The sequence below is a fragment of the Etheostoma cragini genome, chromosome 7 (assembly GCF_013103735.1).
Source record: "Etheostoma cragini isolate CJK2018 chromosome 7, CSU_Ecrag_1.0, whole genome shotgun sequence".
NCBI classification, from domain to species: Eukaryota; Metazoa; Chordata; class Actinopteri; order Perciformes; family Percidae; genus Etheostoma; species Etheostoma cragini.
In genome coordinates this window covers 26,014,156-26,036,993 of record NC_048413.1, presented here as the reverse complement: position 1 = coordinate 26,036,993, position 22,838 = coordinate 26,014,156, and the positions used below count along the sequence as shown (strand labels likewise).

Below are 22,838 nucleotides of genomic sequence, written 5' to 3'. Positions count from 1 at the left end.
ATGTATATATATGTATATTGTATATATATACTAAGTGTCTGAAACCATATTTAGGCAAGTACACGTCAAACATAACTGAACTGTTGGTAGAGGTGCGACGGTTGATCTTTGCACTCATGACATTGTCCGACTCACAATGGTTCATTTTCGTTTTAAAGTGATTAAAATCAATGCAGCAGAACCAGAGACATATTATCTTTTTATTCAAGATATTCTCCTTCTTTCTGGTGACTACATTATAGGGCTGGACAAATAATGGAAAATGTATCGACATCGAAATTTTGAAGCTGCTCGACGTATTTTTTTCCACGACGATAACTTCGACAATTTTTATAAAACTGAAATGTGACATTTTAATTTAAATTTTATACATTTTCACTAAATAGCCATAACATTTGCCGCATTGCGTTGGCAAATAGACACAGAGGCTACGTTGGAGAGAGAGTTTTTTCCTTAGGTTTTTTAATTAGATTTAAGTAAGTTTTCCACTTTTCAGTAACATATACTGTATATGGGCTAACTAGTGTTAGCAAGCAAGCTCTTACACTAGTCAGTCTCTAACATAGTAGCTCCGTAAACCTGTTGCTCTTATATAATAGATATAATACTCCAAACGCACCTTTATATGTCGCCTCTTTACACTTTTCTCCCCGTTTTCATAACCTCTCTCTCTCTCTCTCTCTCTCTCTCACACACACTCTCACTCTCTCACACACTCACTCTCTCTTACTCTCTCACTCTCTCACACTCTCACTTTCACTCCCTCTCACTCACACTCACTCTCTCTTTTCTCTTACTCTCTCACACTCTCACTCTCAGACTCTCACTCACTCTCTCTTACTCTCTCTCTCTCTCTCTCTCTCTCTCTCTCACTCACACACACTCTCACTCTCTCACACTCTCACTCTCTTGTCGAAAACCAAGCTGTTGCCCCTAGAGGCCGGAAGAACTTCCGTGGTGTAAACTGGTTGCCGTGTTTTTGTGTTGCACTTGTTTTCGGGGTTTGTGAGCTAATGAAGCTCGTTCTTGATTTGCTTGTGTCTTGTCTATTTGCGTGTGTTTCTTTGCTGTGTGTTTGCCCTTGTCGCCCACTGTTCTGTCTGACGGGTAAGACAGACAAAACAAAACAACTAGAAGGTCCTCCATCCACCACACCTATCTCAGAGTTGGGTTGGAGATTGTGTAGTTTGGTCCAGCCGAGTACAGCCACTCGTCGTACACAAGCTGCTCTGTCCTTCAGTCCTGCTGTCAGAGGCTGCTCCACGTACTCCACCAGACTGGGTAACCTGGGACGGGAACACACAGTTAAAATAACCAAACCAGTCCAGCAGTCACAAGGTGGATGTGAAGGTTTGTACCGAGTGTGGAAGGGATTTTACATTAGCCCTAAACATTATCTGTATTATTTTATAATAAATGCACAATATTGCATCATTTTATAATAAACCCTGTACGCAGTTCTGTCAGATTCCCTTCCAGACTGTGGAACCATTGGCGAACATGTCTGTTTATTAGTCTCTGAACATTGTGGAAGGCTCTGTATTTTGTATTTTGGGGTTTATGTGTGTTTTTTTGTGATATGGATCCCCCTGGGTCTGAAATAAAGTTTATATCCAATGCAGATGTTCAGGGCTAATGTAAAATCACTTCCATACTGTATCCAAAGGTTGCTGTTTTTGCAATATATAAAAGTAAACATGATTTGAGATTATTGCTGCACAATTAATCGCAATTATATCGAAATCGCAACACATGGACTAATGCAATATCCAAATCGAGGGGGGTACACTTCTGAATTACGTATTGTGCTGCTCCAGCCTACAACTTGTATCCTACAGATTAAAGAAAGAAAATCTTTGTTTTGTATGTACAGATCCTTGAAAAAAACAAAAAAACAATCACATTATAATTATTTAATTTATTTTTTATTTTAACAGTTTTCTAGGAAAATAAGAGTAATGATACCAATGCCTGTGGTCATGAAGGCGGGGTCATGACAGAAAGAGCCAGATCCAGGGTACAAGCGGCTAAAATGGGTTTCCTCAGGAGGGTGGGGGGGCTGGCGTCTCCCTTAGAGATCGGGTGGGAAGCTCAGTCCTCCGAGAGGAGCTCGGAGTAGAGCCGCTGCTCCTTCACGTAGAAAGGAGCCAGTTGAGGTGGTTCGGGGATCTGGTAAGGATGCCTCCTGGGGGGCTACCTAGGGAGGTGGTCCAGGCATGTCCAGCTGGGAGGAGGCCTCGGGGAAGACCCAGGACTAGGTGGAGGGACGTCCAGCTGGGAGGAGGCCTCGGGGAAGACCCAGGACTAGGTGGAGGGACGTCCATCTAGGAGGAGGCCTCAGGGAAGACCCAGGACTAGGTGGAGGGATTATATCTCCAACCTGGCCTGGGAACACCTCGGGATCCCCCAGCCAGAGCTGGTTAATGTGGTTCTGGAAAGGGAAGTTTGGGGTCCCTGCTGGAGCTGCTGCCCCCGCGACCCAAAACCGGATGAAGATGGATGGACGAAATAAAATTCCCTCCAATATCGTGGATTATATACGCATATACGCAATCGTGATATCAATCAAAATAAGCACATTTAGATAATTTCCTCACATCGTGCGGCCGTATTTGAGATGTATTTTTAAGTTTACTTTTCAAAAGGCAAACAAAGAAATTAAACAGGAGTGTATTTTTATTGTTGATAAATGTAAAATGTAAATTTTGAAATGGGAAACTCTGTTGATTTTTAAGAAAATGGTCTGTAATGCTATTTTTTTAGGTTTGAAAATGGGGTTCATTTCCTTGTGTCTTTACTAATATCTTGTTTTTGTCTGTTTTGTATTCATTTCGAGGTGGGTGAATTTAATGAATAAGAACATAGGAGATAGGCATATATAGTCTGACCCTTTCAGTCACGGTTTACTTTTTAGTTTACTTTGTGATACTGTATGTATACAATTGGTGTTTTTGTTACTACTACTCCTACTACTACTAGGTTGATGTGTGGAGCACTTCACCTGAGGTTGGTCATGTTCCTCAGGGCCAGGCTGCGGACCATGGGGTTCGGATCCTGACAGTCTTTCCTCAGCGTGTTGATGACCAGCAGAGACAGCTCGGGGTTTAAAGTGGCATAGGAACACAGGAAGACGTAGATCAGTTTCTTCTGGACTACGTCTACTGTGGCACATGCTTTTACCATCTCACTGAACAGGGCGGATACATCCACGCCCTGGGACATCGCCCTGAGAGAGAGAGAGGGAGACAGAGAGAACAATGTCATCTGGAAGTCAAGATCTTATTATCTTTATGAAAAGAGGAGAGGAAGCAGCCTGATCTAATAACATAGATTAAGAGTCTATATTGGTGGATGGTGCATGCAGTACATTATCATGTATATCAGCATGGTTTGGTAATCTCTGCTCAGCTAACATCTAAACTTGATTGTCTGGTGCAGTTTGCCATGAAGGTAACGGGGAGGACTGTAAACCCCTCTTCCCTCAGCCACTCTACGAGCAGTCTGTACGCAGACAGCCACAGAGAGTTTAGTCCTCCACCCCAGGGATGATGAGCTCCTACCATCCAGGAAGAAGATACACAGTCCCCAAATGCAGACTAAACCGGTTTAAAAACTCATTTGGGCCTACATCAATCAATCTGTTAAACTGTAATGCTTCTGGAGGCCGATGGGTTGTGTGATACTATCACGGTGTTCTGTTTGTGCAGCCAGTGGCTCTCATGGATTCATTTCACACTTTGCTTACGTGTGGATTACTGATGTTTTCATTCTTCTATGTGTATGTGTTGACTGTTTAACTGGTCCTATTTATTAATCTGTGTCCTTTTGTTTCTATTTATTGATCTTCATTGTTATTTCAAGAGCAGCTAAAGTTGCAGGGGGGGGCTGAAGTATTTCAGATCCTTTACTTAAGTAAAAAAGTACTTTTAATACACTGTAAAAATACTCAATACTTAAATAAACTTACTTAAGTAAAAGTCCTGCATTAAAAATGTTACTTAACCCTTGTCTTGTGTGTTGTCTTTCCGTCGACCTGCAACTTTCTCAACATTTGTCCCTTTTTTGTTCTTTTTCACCCTTTTTACAATCTTTTTTTTTCCAGACCTTTTGTCCATTTTTTCAATGTTCTTGTATAATTTTTTTTCTTCTTCAAAATGTTATGAAATTGAATAAAACACCCAAATTCAAGGAAAGTAGTGAACTAATAATTTATTTCACGGAACCATCCATGTTATTTATTATTTATTTTTTTACAATGTGGTTGAAAGAAACTTACTTACATAACGTAAAGTATTAAAAGTAGCCTACTCACATTTTAGAAACAGGAAACGATCCAAACAACTAATCAACTAAGTGATTAACGGATATTTGTGACAGCTGTACATATATTGTAGGGTAGTTTAATTCATAATAGAGATCGTACAATATCATTTTTTTGCTTCTCGATACCGATTCTGATACCTGAACTTGCGTGTCGGCCGATACCGAGTACCGATCCGATACCAGGGTGTTATATATTTTAACAACTGTATACTAGCCTGCTATCCCTGTATAAATGGGACATGATTTCTGATTTCTGATGATTGTTGCTCAGCCTGGCTTAGGTTAAACTTTTTGTGAAACATGAACAAACACAAACAATGAAAGCCACAGAATATTCTTTCATCATCCAGTTGGACAGTCAGTTATAAAAAAAAAAACATTAATAAACTACTTTAACATATATTTTCTTTAGGGCTTTATAGATAGATAGATAGATAGATAGATAGATGTTTATTGATCCCAAGAAAAATGGGAAATTCCTGTGTTACAGCAGAAAAATCAGTCACAAAGCACAAAATATAAATATAAATGAATTACTAGGAAAAATATACATACATACAATGTACATGAATAATAATACGAATAAAGTAAAAAGACAAATATATTTGAATATGTAGATAGATAGATAGATAGATATTTATTGATCCCCAAAAAATGGGAAATTCCAGTTTAGTACAGGATGGGGGAACAAAAATGTGCGACAGCTTAAATAATATGCTAAAATGTAAAAACGTATGCAACATGTAAATAAACCAAATGTGCAGGTTGCATTAGTGCAGTAGTGTGGTGTCCAAAGTCTCATCTAGCACCCACAGATGACATGTTAAAAAGTGTTATTGCTTGTGGTATGAATGATTATATATACCTTTATGAGGTATCGGATCGGTGCATAAACTCCAGTACTTCCCGATACCAGCGTAGTATCGGAGGCAATACCGATACTGGAACATCTCTAATTTAAATTAAAACAAAATATATGTTTTACTACATATGTTTTGCGTGCAAAAGTAACTGTCAGATTAATGTAGTGGACAAAAAGTAGAATATGTATCTCTAAATGTAGTTGTCTAGAAGTAGAAAGTTGCCTGAAAAGAAAAGACTTAAGTAAAGTACATTTACTTCAAAGTTGTACTTAAGTATAGTACTCGACTAAATGTACTTAGTTACATTCCACCACTGCTCTAGATTGAGTGTCACAGTGTCAGTCTGGGCCCAAAAGGACATATTTGGCTGTTATTTTGTGTATTTTTACCCCTAATAGATGAACCTGAGCATGCAGATAACCACAGAGGAAGACCATGGTTACCTGATGACTTTGAGGACGGTGTTCCTGTAGCGCAGCGGGTCGGACTGGACGTTGGGGTTGGACAGAGCTCTCCTCAGCTCCCTCACCGTGTCCTCGTGACCCAGATACGGCATGGTGGCGAGACACAGCACGCGCCTGCTCACTTTAAAATATTACTCGCGACACTGTGCCATTGTTAACACATCGACTTGTTCATTTTTTTTTTTTTTCATTAAACACTCCAAATGGGAGGTTTCATTCCTGCTACTCGATGACTCGATTGTTTACACCGTGCTCACTTCCGCAGTTCTTCTTCTGTTTTCTTTATTATTGTATGCTGCTCTCTGCTGGTCGGAGTAGGAATAACATGCTGCCATCTAACACACCACGGTTTATAGCTATGGTCCAGGCAAAGTAACTCATTTTGGAGCCAAAAATATAAGTAATTGTAAAAGAAAATACCATATTTTCACCATAGATCATTTCTATAAGGTGTCCAGAACAACATACCAAATGTCCTAAGAAATCCTAGATGAGGAAATATGTTTAATTCTCATCATTCACAAGATGTGTGCCAGTAAGTACAGACAACAACACACCTCAATGGGGCTATTTGTTTCCTTTACTCCTATCAAAATAAAACTATATACAATGAATGTATCCATGAAAACTAAAGAAAAAAAAAAGGACTATACGTTTCTTTGTTTCTGTCAAACTTAAAAGTTTTTACTTGTTGGTTCATGTGTGTTTGTGTTATGTGGTGAATGTGAAAATGATCTGCTAGCTCCTCTGTCAGCTCTAGCCACTCAAAAGAAATAAGAGAAATCCGGCCAATCACAAAAGCTGGTCAGTCTGACGTCATGTTGCCTAATCCAATCAGAGTCAAGCAGCTTAGTTGATTGAATATTAATGAGAACTGGCACAAATCCAGCTGCAGGCTTTCTATACAACGCTAGAATGACTTAAAAACAAGGTAACCAAGGCCTTTTTTCCACAGAGAATGTTACAGAGTCCATGATAGAACATCTGGATATCTTACTGGGACTCTTACACAGAAGCATTAATGTTATTGGTTACACTTGCTCTGCTGTGGGGCAAATCACAATGTCTGCCGTTAAATTGTTTTGTCTGGGTGACAATAAAAGTAATCAAACAAAATATAATATTTTTGTGTTTTTTAGGCAGGCTCCAACATATAATGGCCATTTGTTCACACTATTTTCACATAACACCAAACAGTGGTCAGTGTGAGTTGATGATTATGGTTTATTGATTGTGAAAAGCAGAAAATCTACAAACACAGACAGCTTCAGGCCTCCAGCAGTCTTAGTCCGACCCCAATCCAAAGACAAACATCCACTCCACCTGCCCCCGTTGCCTGGGGTTTAAAGGCAGAGCTTCATTAAAAGGAAAGGTGGGAGGGACTTGTTGCTGGACAGCCAATCAGCTGACAGACAGACATTCTGGACCCCACCCAGCTGGTCCAAAGGAAGCTGCTCAAGCCTTCCTCTGAGCCGCATGGGCAGAGCCAGGTGCCAGGACCGAAAAACCGTTTCCACATGATACATTCACCAACATCGACATCATCCACTTCCAAACGGAAAAAACACCAAAAAACCCCATTCCACTTCCACACAGCAAAGCACCCCAGCCGAATGATAAAATCCTCAAACACACGCACATTTACACTCAATTTTCCTTACTTACTGTCAAGAATTGGAATGTTTTCTCTTTAGAATTGAAAGTCCTTTTTACATTCAGATAAATTATATAAATCAATTGTCTATATGGCAAAAGGCAAAAAGGAAAGGCAGGGAATGCAGATCTAATTAGGAATAATCAGGGAAGTACAGTATAGTACTTACAGTCAAAGAATTGATGGCAATATACCACTGTTGGTTTATAAAGCACTGAATGGCATTCCTGATCTTCATCTTCAGCTACATTGTGACCGTCTGGGACAGGTCTGCTTTTTGTCTCCTGTGTCCAAACTAAGCATGAAGAAGCAGGGTTTAGTTCTTTTGCACAACATACATTTTGTTCTATTTTAGCTTGCCTTTATTTTCTACACTCTAGAACTGGTTTACTTTTGTAGTGCACTTCTTTTGGACTTTGTCTCATTGTTTTGGTGTTTTTACATACAGCTCTTTGAATTGCCTTGTTAGTAAAATGTGCTATATAAATACACTCGCCTTACCCTGAATTTACATTTAATTCCAAGATGGTGAAAGGTAGGCCTCCTTTCAGCAGCTCTTTCCAGAGATGGATAAATAAAAGTGGATGCTGTCCACCCCCCCTCCCGCTGGAAAAGATGACATTCATCTGTGTGCTCTCAGCATTTTGACTGAAAAGGGAGAGTAGATGGACAGCACCACACACTCTACACATGCACACCTGCGCACACACACACACTTCACTACCCACTCTACACCACACCCACCCACAGCCCCACACACACACACACACACACACACACACACACACACACACACACGCGACCAGTGTCAGAGGGGCAACAGTGTCTATGACAATTTGGGGCTAGGAGCAGGGCTGGCGGAGTTGTTGTCCTGATTCGCTGCCTGGGTTCCTCGCGGTGGAACCTCGATGATACGTGGCTTGTCAATGATTCGAGCGCGGCGGTCGCCTTTTTCTACGATTCCGATAATCCACGCTCCGCCCGCCGCCCCCTGGCCTCCAGCTCCGGAGCCCTGGCTCTTCATCTCCGAGCAAAATTTGGCTGCCTGCTCTCTGGGCAGACACATCAGCAGCCCACCTGGCGGGAAGGAGAGGAAGATGGACTTTAGGTCAACATCCAATAGTTACACTACCGGTTAAAAGTTCGGGCTCACTTAGAATTTTCCATTGCACTCCATTATAGACAAAATACCAGCTGAGATCAGTTGCATTGCATTTTAACCATGGAAGCAGGTTTCAGATTACATTATGTGCTTACATAATTGAAAAAGAGTTCTCCAATGTTTTCTCAGTTAGTTTTTTAAAATAAAATCTGATTAACAGAATGAGCCTTTGGAACAGTGGATGAATGGTGGCTGATAATGGGCAACGTGGATATTGCATTAAAGATCCGCACCCCACTCAGATCAGCTGGTATTCTGTCTATAAGGGAGTGGAATGGAAATTTCTAAGTGACCACAAACTTTTGACCAGTAGTCGATATTCTCAATCATCATTTAATCACACATAATTATGGCTAGACCCATGTTGCATTATCACCTTCTTTGGGGCTCTAAAGATCCCAAAAAGCAGAATACTTTGATTTTGGATGATATTACTTTCAATCCTAAAATCTGTTGGCAACCACACCTTACGGCATGTTTCCAAACTGCATTCTAGGGCTACCAAATACAGCGAGTAGGGACATGGTTGGAACCGTGGTTGTCCCGGGCCTTTCTGTGTGGCGTTTGCATGTTCCCCCCGTGTCGGCGTTGGGTTTCCATACCACTAAAAACAAGTTCCCCTCCCCCTCTACCAAGCTGATGTGTGGTGAGTGTCTGGCGCCGTAAGGCTACCGTTTATCACCCAGGTGGGTGCTACACATGGTGGTGTTAGAGCGTAGTTCTCCCCCCTGAAGCGCTTTGAGTGTCTATGATAAAGCGCTATATCAATGTAATAAGTCATCATTAATTACTAATTAAAAGCAAATATTTGAAGCTTCTGATCGGCATTCAGCAGGTCAGGGCCAGACCTCGGTATAGCACAGTGGGATTACGCATGGCCGCTCTATTTCTACCTCCATTAAATGCCATGAATGATACCAGGCTGCTGCAGTAAAACCCCACAGGTCTCTACACATCAGACTGCTTGGCTAGAACGTCCTCAGCTGGGATGGACCAAATAGCGCTGCAGAAATTTGCCAGCAGCTTGCAGACATTTAGCGGCTTAATAAAACTGACAAAAAACATTATAAATTTCAGCCTGCACGTCCATTTTTTTAGGGTGCACTTTATAAAAAAATTTGAGGATTCAGATATTACAGTATTGAAGGAAAAACAAAACAAATATGGCTATCCCAAAATTGAAAATCTAATACCTACCCAACAAATGGATCTCCAAACAGTTACTCTAAAAAGAAATCCTCCTGTTAAGCCAGATTCTTTCCAACTCCGGGTGAGACAACACACATCCAGTATGTCACAAGAGTAATATCCCATGTCATAGAATACTCAGGTCCAGCCCTACCGCGTTTATTCACAGATACACAGACAGGAAAACCTTTATTGTTGGGTAATATCAGTTTTCATACCAGACGTCTCTGCTGACTTGCCCTGCAGCAGGCTGAACGCGTTCCCACAGGCTTTACTGATGGCGGCCATCTTGGCTATGATTGGTAGGTTGTGGATGACGAAGGCCACCTCGTTTCGTTGCTGTGCTGCCAGGTTGTTGGCGTGTCCCAACAACCCAAAACCAGTCACGTCTGTTGCGGCGTGAGCCTGGAACTTGTGCATTAAGCCTGCCGCTGGACACAGAAATCAACTCCATGAACTTTAAATCACAACTACAGAAAGTCACAGAAAGATATCTACTTTAACTGGGCCAAGAGCATCTAAAGAGTAGGATAATTAATGTTTAATCAATGAGTCTTTACCCCCCCCCCCCCCCCACACACAAGTAAATTAAAGACCTTAAGGCTGAGGCTAAATTCAGACCAATGGGGTGTGTGTGTGTGTAAGAGAGAGAGAGAGAGAGAGAGAGAGAGAGAGAGAGAGAGAGAGAGAGAGAGACATTGTCTTTATTTTAATATTTTAAGGCACTTTGTGTTACATGGCTTTTGTATGAAAAGTGCTATACAAATAAAGAGAAGAAGTGTAGTTTTACCTGTGCGGTTTAGCGTTGCCATGGAGAACATGGCTTCCTGGTAGGCCTCTTTTACTTCCTCTTTGGTGACGACTAGCTTGATCTTGTTCCACCTTTCAGTCTGGTGAGATATAAAGGGGCACATAATGGCAGATGAACGTGCAAGCACAGAAACGATAATAATGTCAACAATAACAATAATAATGTTCATGTGGGCGGAGTCGAGTGGCCGACCTGATCAAGCCATTGATGAGCATTCACAGCCACCTGCGTCCCCAGAGGTTTAGTCAGAACCAAGACGTCCCCTGGAACAGCGCCATCCGGCCTGGAAAAACCAAAACAAACCACACGCAGTCAAAATCTGAATGTACAAGGGGGTGGGAGAGGGGGGTGTTTGATTGTGAGAGTAGATAGACGGGAAAGGTGGGAGAGAGATGGGCGGAAGACACGCAGCAAAGGGCTGCAGGTCGGACCCAAACTTTATGAGATGGAGCATATTATGCACTTAGGCTCCTGATGCCTTTTTGGGGTTTTTTTTAAGACTTTTGGGGGTTACTTTCTTGTGTTACTTATGTATAAAGAAAAACAAAGAGGTTGCAAAAACTTAACCACCAGAAAGTACATTGTTAAATAGAGTGAACAGGTTATCTTTGCTTTTAGGAAGCGAACAATTGGAGATAAATAGTTTTGAAAGGACAGCAATAACAGGGCTGATGAAATGCATTCTGGTAAATCTAAGAAACCTCTAACAGAAGTTGAACCACATGAGCCAAAGTGGGAACATATAAATGGGGATTTAACAGTTTAGCTGACTCACATGATGAACTCATTGGGCTGGCAGACAACTGAAGCTACTCCTCCTACGATGATCCAGGGGTTGATCACCGTCTGGCCACCCGTCACAGACGTCCCTCCTTCCTCTGCCGCGTCGCGAAACCCTTGAATGATCAACGGCATCACCCGCTCACGGTCCTGTGTCGTACATGCACATACAGAAGGATAACGAATCATAAAAGAGGACCTTACCTGACCTTAAGAAATCAACGTATGTGTGTAAAATCCTCAAGTCAAAATGATATACTGCATTAATTGTAACACGCACACATTAGTAGTAGAGGATACACAACAGTGACATCAATAAATAAAAGCAAGTCAACTCAACATCTTGGCTTCCACCCAGGAACACGCATAACACTACCTTGTCATTCATCTTCTGGCTGACGCTCAGTAGCATCAGCATGTTGTCGCACTCCGTGATGCCCATAGCGTAGAGATCACTGAGGACGTTGGCACACGCTATCCTACCCTGAGAGACAGACAGAGAGCATGACAGAGAGAGGGAGAGAGAGAGAGAGAGCACAAACTAGTCAATTACATGGATTAGACTATTATTGCATTATTTAGGTGAGAGTGTTTAGTGAAAAGCCTTCGCTACCTATCCAAAACACAGTTTATCAACTTTTAATGAATCAGTTTTACTTGTGAAACACAAAGCAGGCTACCTCGGCCCCGGCACTGGTAATCCTCCTCAGTAGTGGAGGGGTATAAACAGGCAGCAGGGTGACATACTGTACAGATCCACACTGGACGTAATCACTGAAGTTACAGTTGCGTCTGCATGTGGATCAATTTTGGAAATAAGTTATATGGGAATAGGGAGTTGGCGAAAACAGCCTCGATCCTAAATGTCCCACTATGGTCCCAATCTTGCACCTGATGCAAGGTTCTTAGCCATTTTAAGACCATCCTGGGACCACGTCATTACAAGAGCAAATGCACCTGCGGCCATCTGTGCATCCATGGGCGTGCTGGTCTTACAGGGAGGTGGGTTCAGGTGAATTCTGGGCGTATTGCTATCTTGCGACAGCAGAAATTGAGCACGCCATTAACCAACGAAAACCTGGTCTAAAGTCAATAACGCAGCATTTCATTGTTATTTTAACAGCAAATTAGTGAAATGCGCCATAGGCTTATGCACAGCGTGCACACTATGCAGGGATGACGGTGCAAATCCGCCATCATTAGAGCAATGCGCTAAGGTACAAAAGCATCTGGCTTTTAAGGGAAATACGAGATGACACTTTGATTGGTTTATTGCATGTTATGCACAAAACACAGCTATGATTAATAAAGCCACTAATTGACACTAATTGGTCTTGTTTTCTGTTACAGGTCTTTCTGATTATCAGATGGAAAACTCCACAGTTTCAGAAACATATAAAAGTTACATATAGTAATTTTGAGCTGGACACTCTTGTTAGCTCATGATTTGATTGAGTATTATTTATTTGTTGTGTGTTTTCTGTGTTTATTTTTGTGTTTTAAGTGTTTATTTCTTGTATCTTGGCATCAGTAAAAATGAGGAAGACCAGATTCAAAGTTTTCTGAGATTTGAAACACCTTTCAGAAACCCACCATCATGTAAGGATCCTCCACCAGAGGGTAGAAGAAGTCTGTGGTCTGGACCAGGGAGAGCCCTCCATGCCTCAGGGGAATCACACAGCAGTCCATCCCTACCCCTGGAAACACACAACAGTGGGGAAGGAAAGAAACTTCAATGTTTTGTAATAAAATACAATAGCCTTGTAATAAGTATTAACTTACCCCAAGCGTTCAGTTTTTAGTTAAGAGTGTAAATACTACTTTAAAAGCTTGTTTGTTTGTGTGTCTGTGTGCTTATGGCGCTGTTGTTTATTATACTGTAGGTACTATTTATTACAGGACTGTTACACAACATTGCATTACAATGCATGAACAGTAACGTTGCAGGGGTTTCTAAGTTTGTGGTGCTTCAGTGTAACGACATACAATGCTTTCCACATTCTGTTGCTTCACCCTTAAAAAGCAGTACACGTTAAGTAACTTAACTACATAACTTCCACTCAGCATTGCGCAACACCTATACTAGAAGAAATATTTGACTAAAAGCATGAACTTTGCACTCAACAAATCAAAATATTTCTGCTGAATCATGCTTACGTATGGTAATTTGGCTACTCGCGGAATTTGAACACTGTTTCAGCTAACGATAAGGCTTTCTTTATCATGTTAAAGTTACATGCATTACCGATGTAACATAGTGATCACTTACGACTATTAGTAGTTGATAAATGTTAACTAGTTCGATAGCGGATGAACTATTAAAACCAAACTGATTTTATTCGCCTGTAACGTTAGCTGTCTATCTGTCAAACGAGTTGCCATAAGTTATGCCAATGAGTTAACACCAACACAAGCTAGCCTTGTTAGCATCAGCTATGCTAGATAGCCGACGTTACCCAACAGGATTTCTGACTACATGAACGGAACATGGAAGCTAGCTAGCTAGACCTGCTAACTACAAATATGTGTCTTACCGAGGCGGGGGCCGGGCAACTGTTGGCCGAACTCCAGTGCTTGGTCATCGGCCTTCCCTGTCCCGTCGGCCCGGTCCGTCTCCAGTCCCGCCAGGAGTTTGAGCAGAGCCTCCTGCGGGACCTTGCAGCCTCATCCTTTCAGGTCCGAAAATGCCGTGAGACGGAACCCGCGCTCCAGGCCGTGGTCCTCGGGTTTGAAAGGCTTGTATCCGGGGGGGAAACATCCTTCGGGTCCTCCAGCCTCGGCCGCGGGAGGCGGGGAAGTTGAGCCTGACATGCCTGTCTGAGAACGACTACAAAGACGCACCGCCAGTCGCGCACATCGGCAAAAAAAAGACGCAGGGATGAATGGAGCGTGCGTCCGGCGAGCGCTGCTTGAGACAAGAGACGACTGTAAAATAAAAGCCTGCCGATGCGACTTCCGGTCCGAACTTTCGCAGTAAAATTTCACAGTGTGCAAAACATATGCTAAATTTAAGAGTCATTAACCACACACGTATCCAAATCCCTTTAACATTGGCATTGGATTGCAACAATGTTAGAAAAAGGTAATTTAAACATGTATATGTTTATTTGGCATATTTGTTTTGTCATATGTGCTCGTGCTGTGTTCGCCAAGTGGCAGGACAGTCCTCAGCAGCCACAGTGAGTCCCCCCGCGGCTCAAATGTCAAACTCAAAATGTGCGCAGACGTCTTATTTTGAAGGCGGAGTCTACAATTTCCGGTCCCTTCTGTCGCTCGATGGGCTCAACGTTCAACTCGGTATCAAACATCGATCCATGCTGAGTATCTGCTAACTACACGGTTAAAATTAACTGGATCTGAACATTTCTCTGTAACCCATACATTTTTTGGAACTTCATGTTGAAATATATATATTTTCTCTAAATAAGGTCTTCTTCTGTAAGGAAATAATTAAAGTTACCATCCTACAGTGCCTTAATATGATAATGACATTACTAAGAAGTTACGTGTTTTCAGGAAATGTGTGTGTATTTAAGGAAAAGGTGTAACTGTGCTCATATCAAATGTGTGTGAGTATGCTTGAGTAGATAATCAATGATGCTATGTAGTATAATATATAGTACTGTAACTGAATTAGATAAAGACAAAGGTTCTAGATCATACCCTTACTGTTAACACATGATGAGCTGGGATTGACAGGTTACATCAGTATGGGACAGTGGAAAAGTAAAAATACCCAGAGACAGGATGAGAGACATAGATTGGGAAACAACTGTGATGAATGTGGTCATGTGAGAAGTTGTGTAAGAGTTACACTCTTCTTAAAAACCCACACCTCTTTTCATTGGCTTTTAACACCAGGTACATTGTGAAACCACAAAACAAAACAAACAATATATACACACTAATAGACACACACTATAAACGGAAACGACATAGCCAGGTTCAGGCAATGTGCAATGAAGAGTGCAATGTATGCAGAGGTAAATTAGAATTATTATAGTTATTATTTTAATTAGGGAGCATAGTGCAGAGGTTGCTGGAATAAATAGTATTATGTAGTTATATAAGTATTATATTACAATATGAACAGCTATGAAATAGAGAATGAGAATGATGAGTAAATAATAAGTGGAACCAGTAAACAGACTGATTAGAGACAGTGTTGCTGGGTTATTTCACAGGATTAAAACTGGGACTGTGAAAGAGGAGTCAGCTGTTCATCAGAGCGATGGCTTGTGGTAAGAAACTCATCCCGAGTCTGTTGCTTTCAGCCGTTTCCCGACTCTGGATGTGTAGAAGTCATGAATGGAGGGCAGGTTGGCACTGATGATCTTTTCTGCAGTCCTGTCAGTTGTATTCTGCTCCTGTTTAGGAAGAAAGGGGCCAGTCTACGGAGCCCCCAGGGTGAAGTAGGGTGGCCCACATCGGTGTGTCATGTAACCCTGTTGCTTTATTCCTTGTGTAAAAGAGGCTTTTATTACTTCAGCAATAATACACCACCTTAAATGAGAGAAATGTTTCTCTTCTGTCCCAACTGACAGATTGGACAGCGTCCCTTCCTTTTCTGCTAATGTCCAACTACAGTATTAAATATTACTATTTAACATTCAACAAACAAATACTACTTTTCATCAAATCGTTGTATATGGTCTGCAATCACGTCACACACTCTGGTCATTCATGCCCACACGACAAATCAAAGGATTAATGAATAACTGATTTATTTTGTAAATCTTTGACAGTTGGAAACAATACTCTTTGCACCCAATGATCTATAATTACAGACAATATTCACACAAACTGAAGGACCCTCAATGTGCTTACCTTCAGATTGATAAATAGCTAGGTGCTACAGGTAAAGATAAGACAGAATTAGGGGCACACAGAGCTATGCTGGATTAAGGGTCAGGTCTAGCATCAGAGATGGTGCAGACGATGGTGTACACAGGCACAGAACACAGAGAATGGCTACTTTTTTTCAATAAGAGTAAATCCATCTCTAATACATAATAATACGTGTTTGAGGTAATATAGACATCAACATTTATGACCAAAACATATTTGAATACTCTATGTTTTTTAAAGCTCACTAGGTTATTCACATCATTCTGTGTTCTCTCCTTTAAGGGAAAAGGACCCCCTTCTTACTTTTTTTCACCTTATGCATGTGTGGCTTCTAATGGGGAAGGTATGGAGAGGGGGAAGAGGGGAAATTAAAAATTAAAAAAAACAGGTGCCGGGAAAAAAATAACAAATGACGTGAAAAGGATGGGTTGCAGAATGGAAAAGCTACAGCAGAATTTGTTTTTTTTAGCACTTCTAGGAACATACCATGCTGATTATCTATCTATTCTTTTTTCCCCACTTGTACATAATGTCATCCGATTGCCACTTTTTGATTCCAACATATTACATTTTAAAAAAAGGGTACAAACCCCAGTATGCGTTCAGTTTGTGTATGTGTGTTGACATGGCAGAGAGAGAGTAAGGTGCAACAACCACACGTTCTTCCAGCCTGTGCCCAGAGGCTGGGAGTGGACACCAGGTACGTCAAAAACGTAAATACGCTGTACATATGTCAGTATGTATGTGCTGAACTATGATCCTGTTACTGTATACAGTCCATGACATGTATCTGCAGCGTGTCCATGTCTGGAGCCTGGTACTGACACTTAGGACAACATAAATCTGGCAGCTCCTCAGCTCCGATCGCCCCCTGATCACCGACTGGTATCAAACCCTGATTGCGGAACGAGGGGGCAGGGGGCACCGTGTTGAAAGCTGCACCGGGGAAAGAAAGCATGTTAAAACAACCTCTTACCAGAAATCTGAATCTTGTCAGTATCATCATTAAAGTTGCCCACTACTAAAGCCATTTTCCTGTTTATGCATTGGTTTCATAGATAAAGCTGAAATTAACCAAGCCAGCCTATATTCACATGTAAATAGGCAAAATAAGGGTTTATTTCCACCAAAACAGATGAAAATATTACTGTTAAAAGGTCCCATGGCATGAAAATTTCAATTTGTGAGATCTTTTAACAATAATATGAGTTCCCCCAGCCTGCCTATGGCCCCCCAGTGGCTAGAAATGGTGACAGGTATAAACCGAGCCCTGGGTATCCTGCTCTGCCTTTGAGAAAATGAAAGCTCAGATGGGCCGATCTGGAACCGTCCCCCTTATGAAAATGTAATTCTGCACCAAGGCTGAATTTTGGGAAAGAGACTTCAGATATGGTATTAGATGACCACTAAGGTCTATATAACAGCATCCAAAAAGCACCATGTCATGGGACCTTTAATGTAGTCTGGTGGGTTTGGCGATGGTGATTTTGAGGCGGTTTCATTTTAAACATAAAGGATCTCACTAACAAAAAGGTCTATCTATCTAGGGATCCAGATTGTAGTCAGACCCTTAGAATAAGAATCTGAGCATGTCAGCGACCAAACATCATTTTTTTAGTGGTCTCAAAAGTGTCGCCGCTGCTGACTGCAGCTGTCTTACCTAATACTGGACCAATTTTAAAGACTGTTGTTTACATCAGTCACAAAAAAACAAGAGAAAATAGGTTTGAGGTTGAAAAATACAGAAGTTACCCTGAAGTTAATTAGAGCATAGAGAAGTCTAAGAGATGGTGGATAAGATAACCTGTGACTTATAGTGAGAAAAAGAAGCAGCAGAAAGTCTTGATCCTTGTTTTTACCGTAGTGACAGTAAAAGCTTTGTCGAAATTATGATGATTAACTATATAATCTACTATCACAATATGTAAGTTTTCTAACATACTTCAAATACAAATGAGTATTACTTTACATCAATGTGCATATTTTTGTGCATTTGTGTGTTGGTTGTGATGTACCTTGTGGAGGGGGAATGTGTGGGGCTCGTGTTGGAAAGTCTTCCAGGTGTCTCAGCTTCATTTGCTCCATACTTGCGCTGAAAAAAAGAGGACAAAGAATACTCTAAAGTATCACTTTAAAAGATCTAGAAATATCAATATTTCTTATTACGCAGAGGAAAAAATCCTAGATACACCTCTGACTGCAGAAATGAGTGGTCAGTGATGACGATGTGCCAACAGCCCCGTCTTTAAAGACTGCAGCAAAGCTATAAAAAAGTCATGTTGAGATGCTGATGCAGCATTTGATTAGATGATGTATATACATGTACGCATGTCTAGCCCTGGATCAGAAATTACATGAACAAGAGTTTTGAAATTCCCTCAAAATAGCAGAGCTCACAGCCAGATAACCCGATCTATCACCTGTGTCCACATGATCTCATTCAGGACACAAATAACCATCAGAGTGAAAATGGAGGGTGGCCTCTAGCTCACCCAGTAAGAGCGTACGCCCCATGTAGGCTGAGACCTTTGCAGCGGCTTGGGGTCGAATCCGACCTGCGGCCCTTTGCTGCGTGTCATCCCCCCCGCTCTCCCCCTTTCCCGTCTATCCACTGTCCCTAATAAAAGGGAAAAGCCCCCCCCCCCCCCCCCCCCCCCCCCCCCCCCCAATTAAAACCAATGAAAATGGGTCTGCGTTGTGATTGAGCCCACTTTCAGATATAACTTTTAATTTACCGAGATGTGGCTTCCTGTTTGAGCCTGTCAATCTCAGTCAGGGCCTGAGTCAGCTGATCCTGCAGCTCCTCCTTCTTCTGGTTCAGCTTCTCTCGTGCTTCTCGCTCTGCGAGGAAATCGGCCTTGTAGATCTCAGCCTGAGCAAACACAAAGACATTGTGAGAGAGAGGGAGATATCACGTTATTCGATGTATTCGGCTAAATCTAAATACATAGTTAATTCAAGATCCAGGTGAAGAAATGGCTCATGACAATCAGAGCAGTCAACGTTACCATTGACATTGACAATTCTAGACCTGCTCTTGCTGCCCTCTGCTGGCTTTTTGTCTGTCTGTGTGTGTGTGGTTGTTTGTGTGTGTGTGTGTGTGTGTGTGTGTGTGTGTGTGTTTGTGTGCACAACTGTTCCGTGTTCGAAAGGGTCTAGCTTCCCTATCTTTACATGTTGGGTTGATTTTAGCCAGAGCAGCTTATGTCTCTGAAACTGGAAATTCACTTGTAAATGTATACAGTATTTACAGCATAAATGCCTTGTACTGTATAATAGAAATTGAAATAAACTTGTTTTTGATGGTTTTATTTTATAGGTTAGTTTCATTTAAGATTAAAAGCTTACTAAAAGACATCGAAACAATCCCTATGCGATAATAATAATACATTTCCCTTGGTGGTGCCTTTTAAGACACCCAAGGACACCTTACAAAACTTTAATAAAAGCATCAATACAAGCACAACAAATTTGTCATATCTCTGTAGCAGACAGGTAGCTGTTAAGTAATTAGCTTTCTAAACAGTGCTTATAGAGGCCCAAACAGACTACAGCAGTTAAAAACACCACAACACAGTGTCCTAACTGCACAGAGTTATAAACAGTGATGCAATACTTACCTTGAAAAAACAAAGAAATTACAAAGTCAGGGACTACATATCTTTAACCTGACCTGAATGTAACAATTGGGATGAACAGAGTGACTTGTGTGCAGATGGGCTCAACAGCACTGTGAGACCTGTGCATCTGTACCTGTGCAGTGAGGACCGGAACAGTCTCCAGGGAGCCTTTTTGTTGCTCCACCTCCTCCTTAAGTTTATCAATCAGATCCTGCTTCAGGGCCAGCGCTCTCTCTGCGTCCTCTAGTCGGCTGCACAGATCCCCCCCCTGGAAAACACACACACACACACACAGATCAACGTTAGGCCTGAATCCATAAGTAAAAGAGAAAACTTGTCAGGGTAAGGTAGGTGTTTAAACGTGTTTTTACCTCACTCTTCAGTTTAGAATCATAGTCTCTAAATAGACACGTGTAGGCATGCTGCAACTGTGTCAGTTTTTTCCTGAGTGGGGAAAAAAGGGAAAACAAAAAAAGATTTTATTGTATTGAATCTTAGATGTTGTGCTGGTCACAGCATTTATGAATTTTGACCAAAGCCCAGCAGAATTTATTACTACAGGGATGCAGTTAAAAGGTCCAATGTGTACGAATTTCTCCCATTCTGCCTAACATATTTCAAGATGGTGCATGAATATGGAACGTCTACCCTTGTTCATGCAAATGGAAATGCAATATTTCAAGCAAGTAGGAATACTTGTGGTGCTGGTAAATCTTCATAAAAAAGGAGAAGTTTGTGAACGGGCAACACAGATTTTGATAATGAACAACTAAACATGTTACACAGTGGACCTTTAACGTCACAAATGTAGAAAGAAACAATGCATTGTTGCAAACACACTGACGGTTTTTAATCTTGTGAGCAAAAGATAATGTAATTAAATTAAATTTCAATGTTAATGTCTTGTTTGTACAGGATTTAAAAATATACATTTTTATATACATGATGGTCCGTCCTGGTACTAAACAGTAGTTTCTATTATGCTCACTGAATGTTCATTACAATGTGACAGGACTACTGCACTCTTGTAATGGATGTGAAAGAAATTCCCTCTCGCTGAGAAAATCTTTCTAAATATTCTAACATGTTGAACCAACCTCTCCTCTGTGACGACATGTCTCTCCGTCTTCAGGGCCTGCTCCAGGCCCTGGGTCTGCAGCAGCAGCTTGTCCATGGCCACATGATGCTGCTTCCTCTGCTGCTCCAGCTCCCGCTCTGCCACCTGCAGGGCCTTCATTTTATTGCACAGCCTGCACACACACACACACACACACACACACATAGAGTAGGGATGAGCACATCAGCACACACACACATACACACCTATAGATGAAAGGTCTCTACATATTGTAAGTTAGAGGTGTCCTGTCAGAATGGTTGAGTCTTGCCTATTGTCGACTAATTGTGGAATTGTGTGGGCGGGGGCGATGGTCGGTTACGGATCACGGAAAGTGAAACTTCAGTCTGCCAGAGGGCGGTTGGATTTATTCACCCACTTTGAAAAGGTTTCTTAAAAGTTTCAAAGATAAGCAACGTGACAAAACATATTTAGAGCGTTGCAGGGAAAAGTTGCGGCGCCCACGAACATGGTGCACGGTTCGAGTGACTCAGAGTGACAGAGGGGAGCGAGCCTTGTTAAAACAAAGCAGTTAATCAGAGAAATGAAACATTTTTGATAACTTATTACTAGAAATGCAGCTGTGGCAAGCATCTCACTATCAATAACGCTATCAACGTTCATATTCAGACGCAGCAAATGTTATCCAGCAATGAAAAAGTCTGAAAGTCGGAAGTTTGGAGTGAAGTACAAAGAGTCATTGTGCTATAAAGATGATACACCGTCTCATCTCATTGTGAGAATCTTTGGTCTGAGCTGGGCTTTACGGCACTACAAAGATTCGACTTTGAGACTGGCAGTTGAATCAGGCTCTTTCCATCGAAGCATTAAATATTCGGGGTCATCCCTACTATTTGTATTCATGCTGACGTGACAGCTTACTTTTCTTCCAACGTTTTGCGTTCATGCTCGCTTTTATCCAGGCAGCTCTGTCTCTCATTCAGTTCTCCTAAAAGGGAAGTAGCTTGAGCTTTCAGAGCCTCACAGTCCTTGGCCAGCTGTAAAAAATACACACAAAAAAAGACAGTTTAAGTTGATATTTCAGGGCTGCTTACTTCAGTGCCACCATCTGTTACTTCAGTAGTTGGAGGTTTTGGACTCTTTGAACTAAGCTGCTGATACCTGTGCACAGTCCTTGTCCTTCTGTTTGAGCAGAGCTTCAGTTCTGTCCCGCTGAGCTGAACTCTTCTGCAAGAAGTCCAGCTTCTCCTCCAATTCACGATACCTAATTTCCAATATAAACACATGCACTATGTATTATTACAATATATAAAGTAGGGCTGAACGATTGATTGATAACGATTGATCAAAATCGCAATTATAAAGAGTTTTAAGCCAGTCACACCTTTGTTAATTCCTTATCTATCGGTTTTGACATTTGTAAGGGCCGATTTAAATATTCATTCATCAGAATAATTTATAATGACAAATAAATTATTCTGATGAATGAATATTTTAAAAATAAATTAAAAACGGGGTCAACCATGTTATGAGTGTTGTCGCTGCATAGTTTGTCCACCAGAAGGGGCTCTTTTTTTTGTTATTGTGTTTTTGTACAAAGCACTTTGAGTTTCATATCTTAAGTTTGTATTTTTATACATTGCATTTATCAGAATTTTAATATATTTGGATGTTCCTATTTTTGAATATACAGTATATCGGCCATTATATCGGAATGTCGAATTTTTAAATAACCAAATATTTGTATCGGTCTTAAAAATCCTTTATCGGTCAGGCTCTTGTATGTGTGTGTGTATATATATATATATATATATATACATATATATATATATACACACACACATATACAGTGGGTACGGAAAGTATTCAGACCCCTTTAAATTTTTCACTCTTTGTTTCGTGGCAGCCATTTTCCAAAAATCAAAAAAGTTCATTTTATTTCTCAGTAATGTACACTCAGCAACCCATGTTGGACAGAAAAAAACAGAAATGTAGAAATTTTTGCAAATTTATTAAAAAAGAAAAACTGAAATATCACATGGTCATA

At 41.2% G+C, this 22,838-nt stretch overlaps 3 protein-coding genes across 11 annotated transcripts in view; all 3 read right to left on the bottom strand.

The window, feature by feature from the left end:
• ap4b1 (adaptor related protein complex 4 subunit beta 1) overlaps positions 1–5,918 on the bottom strand; it is a 19,662-nt gene extending 13,744 nt beyond the window's left edge. The window contains exons 1-3 of the mRNA XM_034877779.1: positions 5,630–5,918; positions 3,002–3,226; positions 1,106–1,286 (exon numbers count right to left, since the gene is read on the bottom strand). Of these exons, the coding sequence (XP_034733670.1) occupies positions 1,106–1,286; positions 3,002–3,226; positions 5,630–5,742 (519 nt within the window). The 5' untranslated portion in view covers positions 5,743–5,918. The remainder of the gene's footprint in view (positions 1–1,105; positions 1,287–3,001; positions 3,227–5,629) is intronic.
• A 938-nt stretch (positions 5,919–6,856) lies between these two features.
• On the bottom strand, positions 6,857–14,178 carry sephs3 (selenophosphate synthetase 3). Its single transcript, XM_034877323.1, has 8 exons — positions 13,780–14,178; positions 12,839–12,942; positions 11,622–11,729; positions 11,241–11,395; positions 10,658–10,748; positions 10,445–10,544; positions 9,873–10,085; positions 6,857–8,381 (listed from the first exon to the last, which is right to left on the bottom strand). Exons 1-8 carry the CDS (start codon positions 14,054–14,056, stop codon positions 8,131–8,133), a joined length of 1,299 nt encoding a protein of 432 aa, XP_034733214.1. The 5' UTR covers positions 14,057–14,178; the 3' UTR covers positions 6,857–8,130.
• A 2,313-nt stretch (positions 14,179–16,491) lies between these two features.
• Positions 16,492–22,838, bottom strand: part of ikbkg (inhibitor of nuclear factor kappa B kinase regulatory subunit gamma) — a 13,846-nt gene continuing 7,499 nt past the window's right edge. For 8 of the 9 annotated variants that reach the window (XM_034875781.1, XM_034875784.1, XM_034875783.1 and 5 more), the window contains 8 exons: positions 21,953–22,055; positions 21,713–21,828; positions 20,811–20,963; positions 20,085–20,157; positions 19,847–19,981; positions 18,829–18,965; positions 18,109–18,185; positions 16,492–17,029 (listed from right to left, as the gene is read on the bottom strand). In XM_034875781.1, coding sequence (XP_034731672.1) covers positions 16,857–17,029; positions 18,109–18,185; positions 18,829–18,965; positions 19,847–19,981; positions 20,085–20,157; positions 20,811–20,963; positions 21,713–21,828; positions 21,953–22,055 — 967 coding nt within the window. In that variant the 3' untranslated portion in view covers positions 16,492–16,856. The remainder of the gene's footprint in view (positions 17,030–18,108; positions 18,186–18,828; positions 18,966–19,846; positions 19,982–20,084; positions 20,158–20,810; positions 20,964–21,712; positions 21,829–21,952; positions 22,056–22,838) is intronic. The other variant, XM_034875788.1, reaches the window with a different exon arrangement.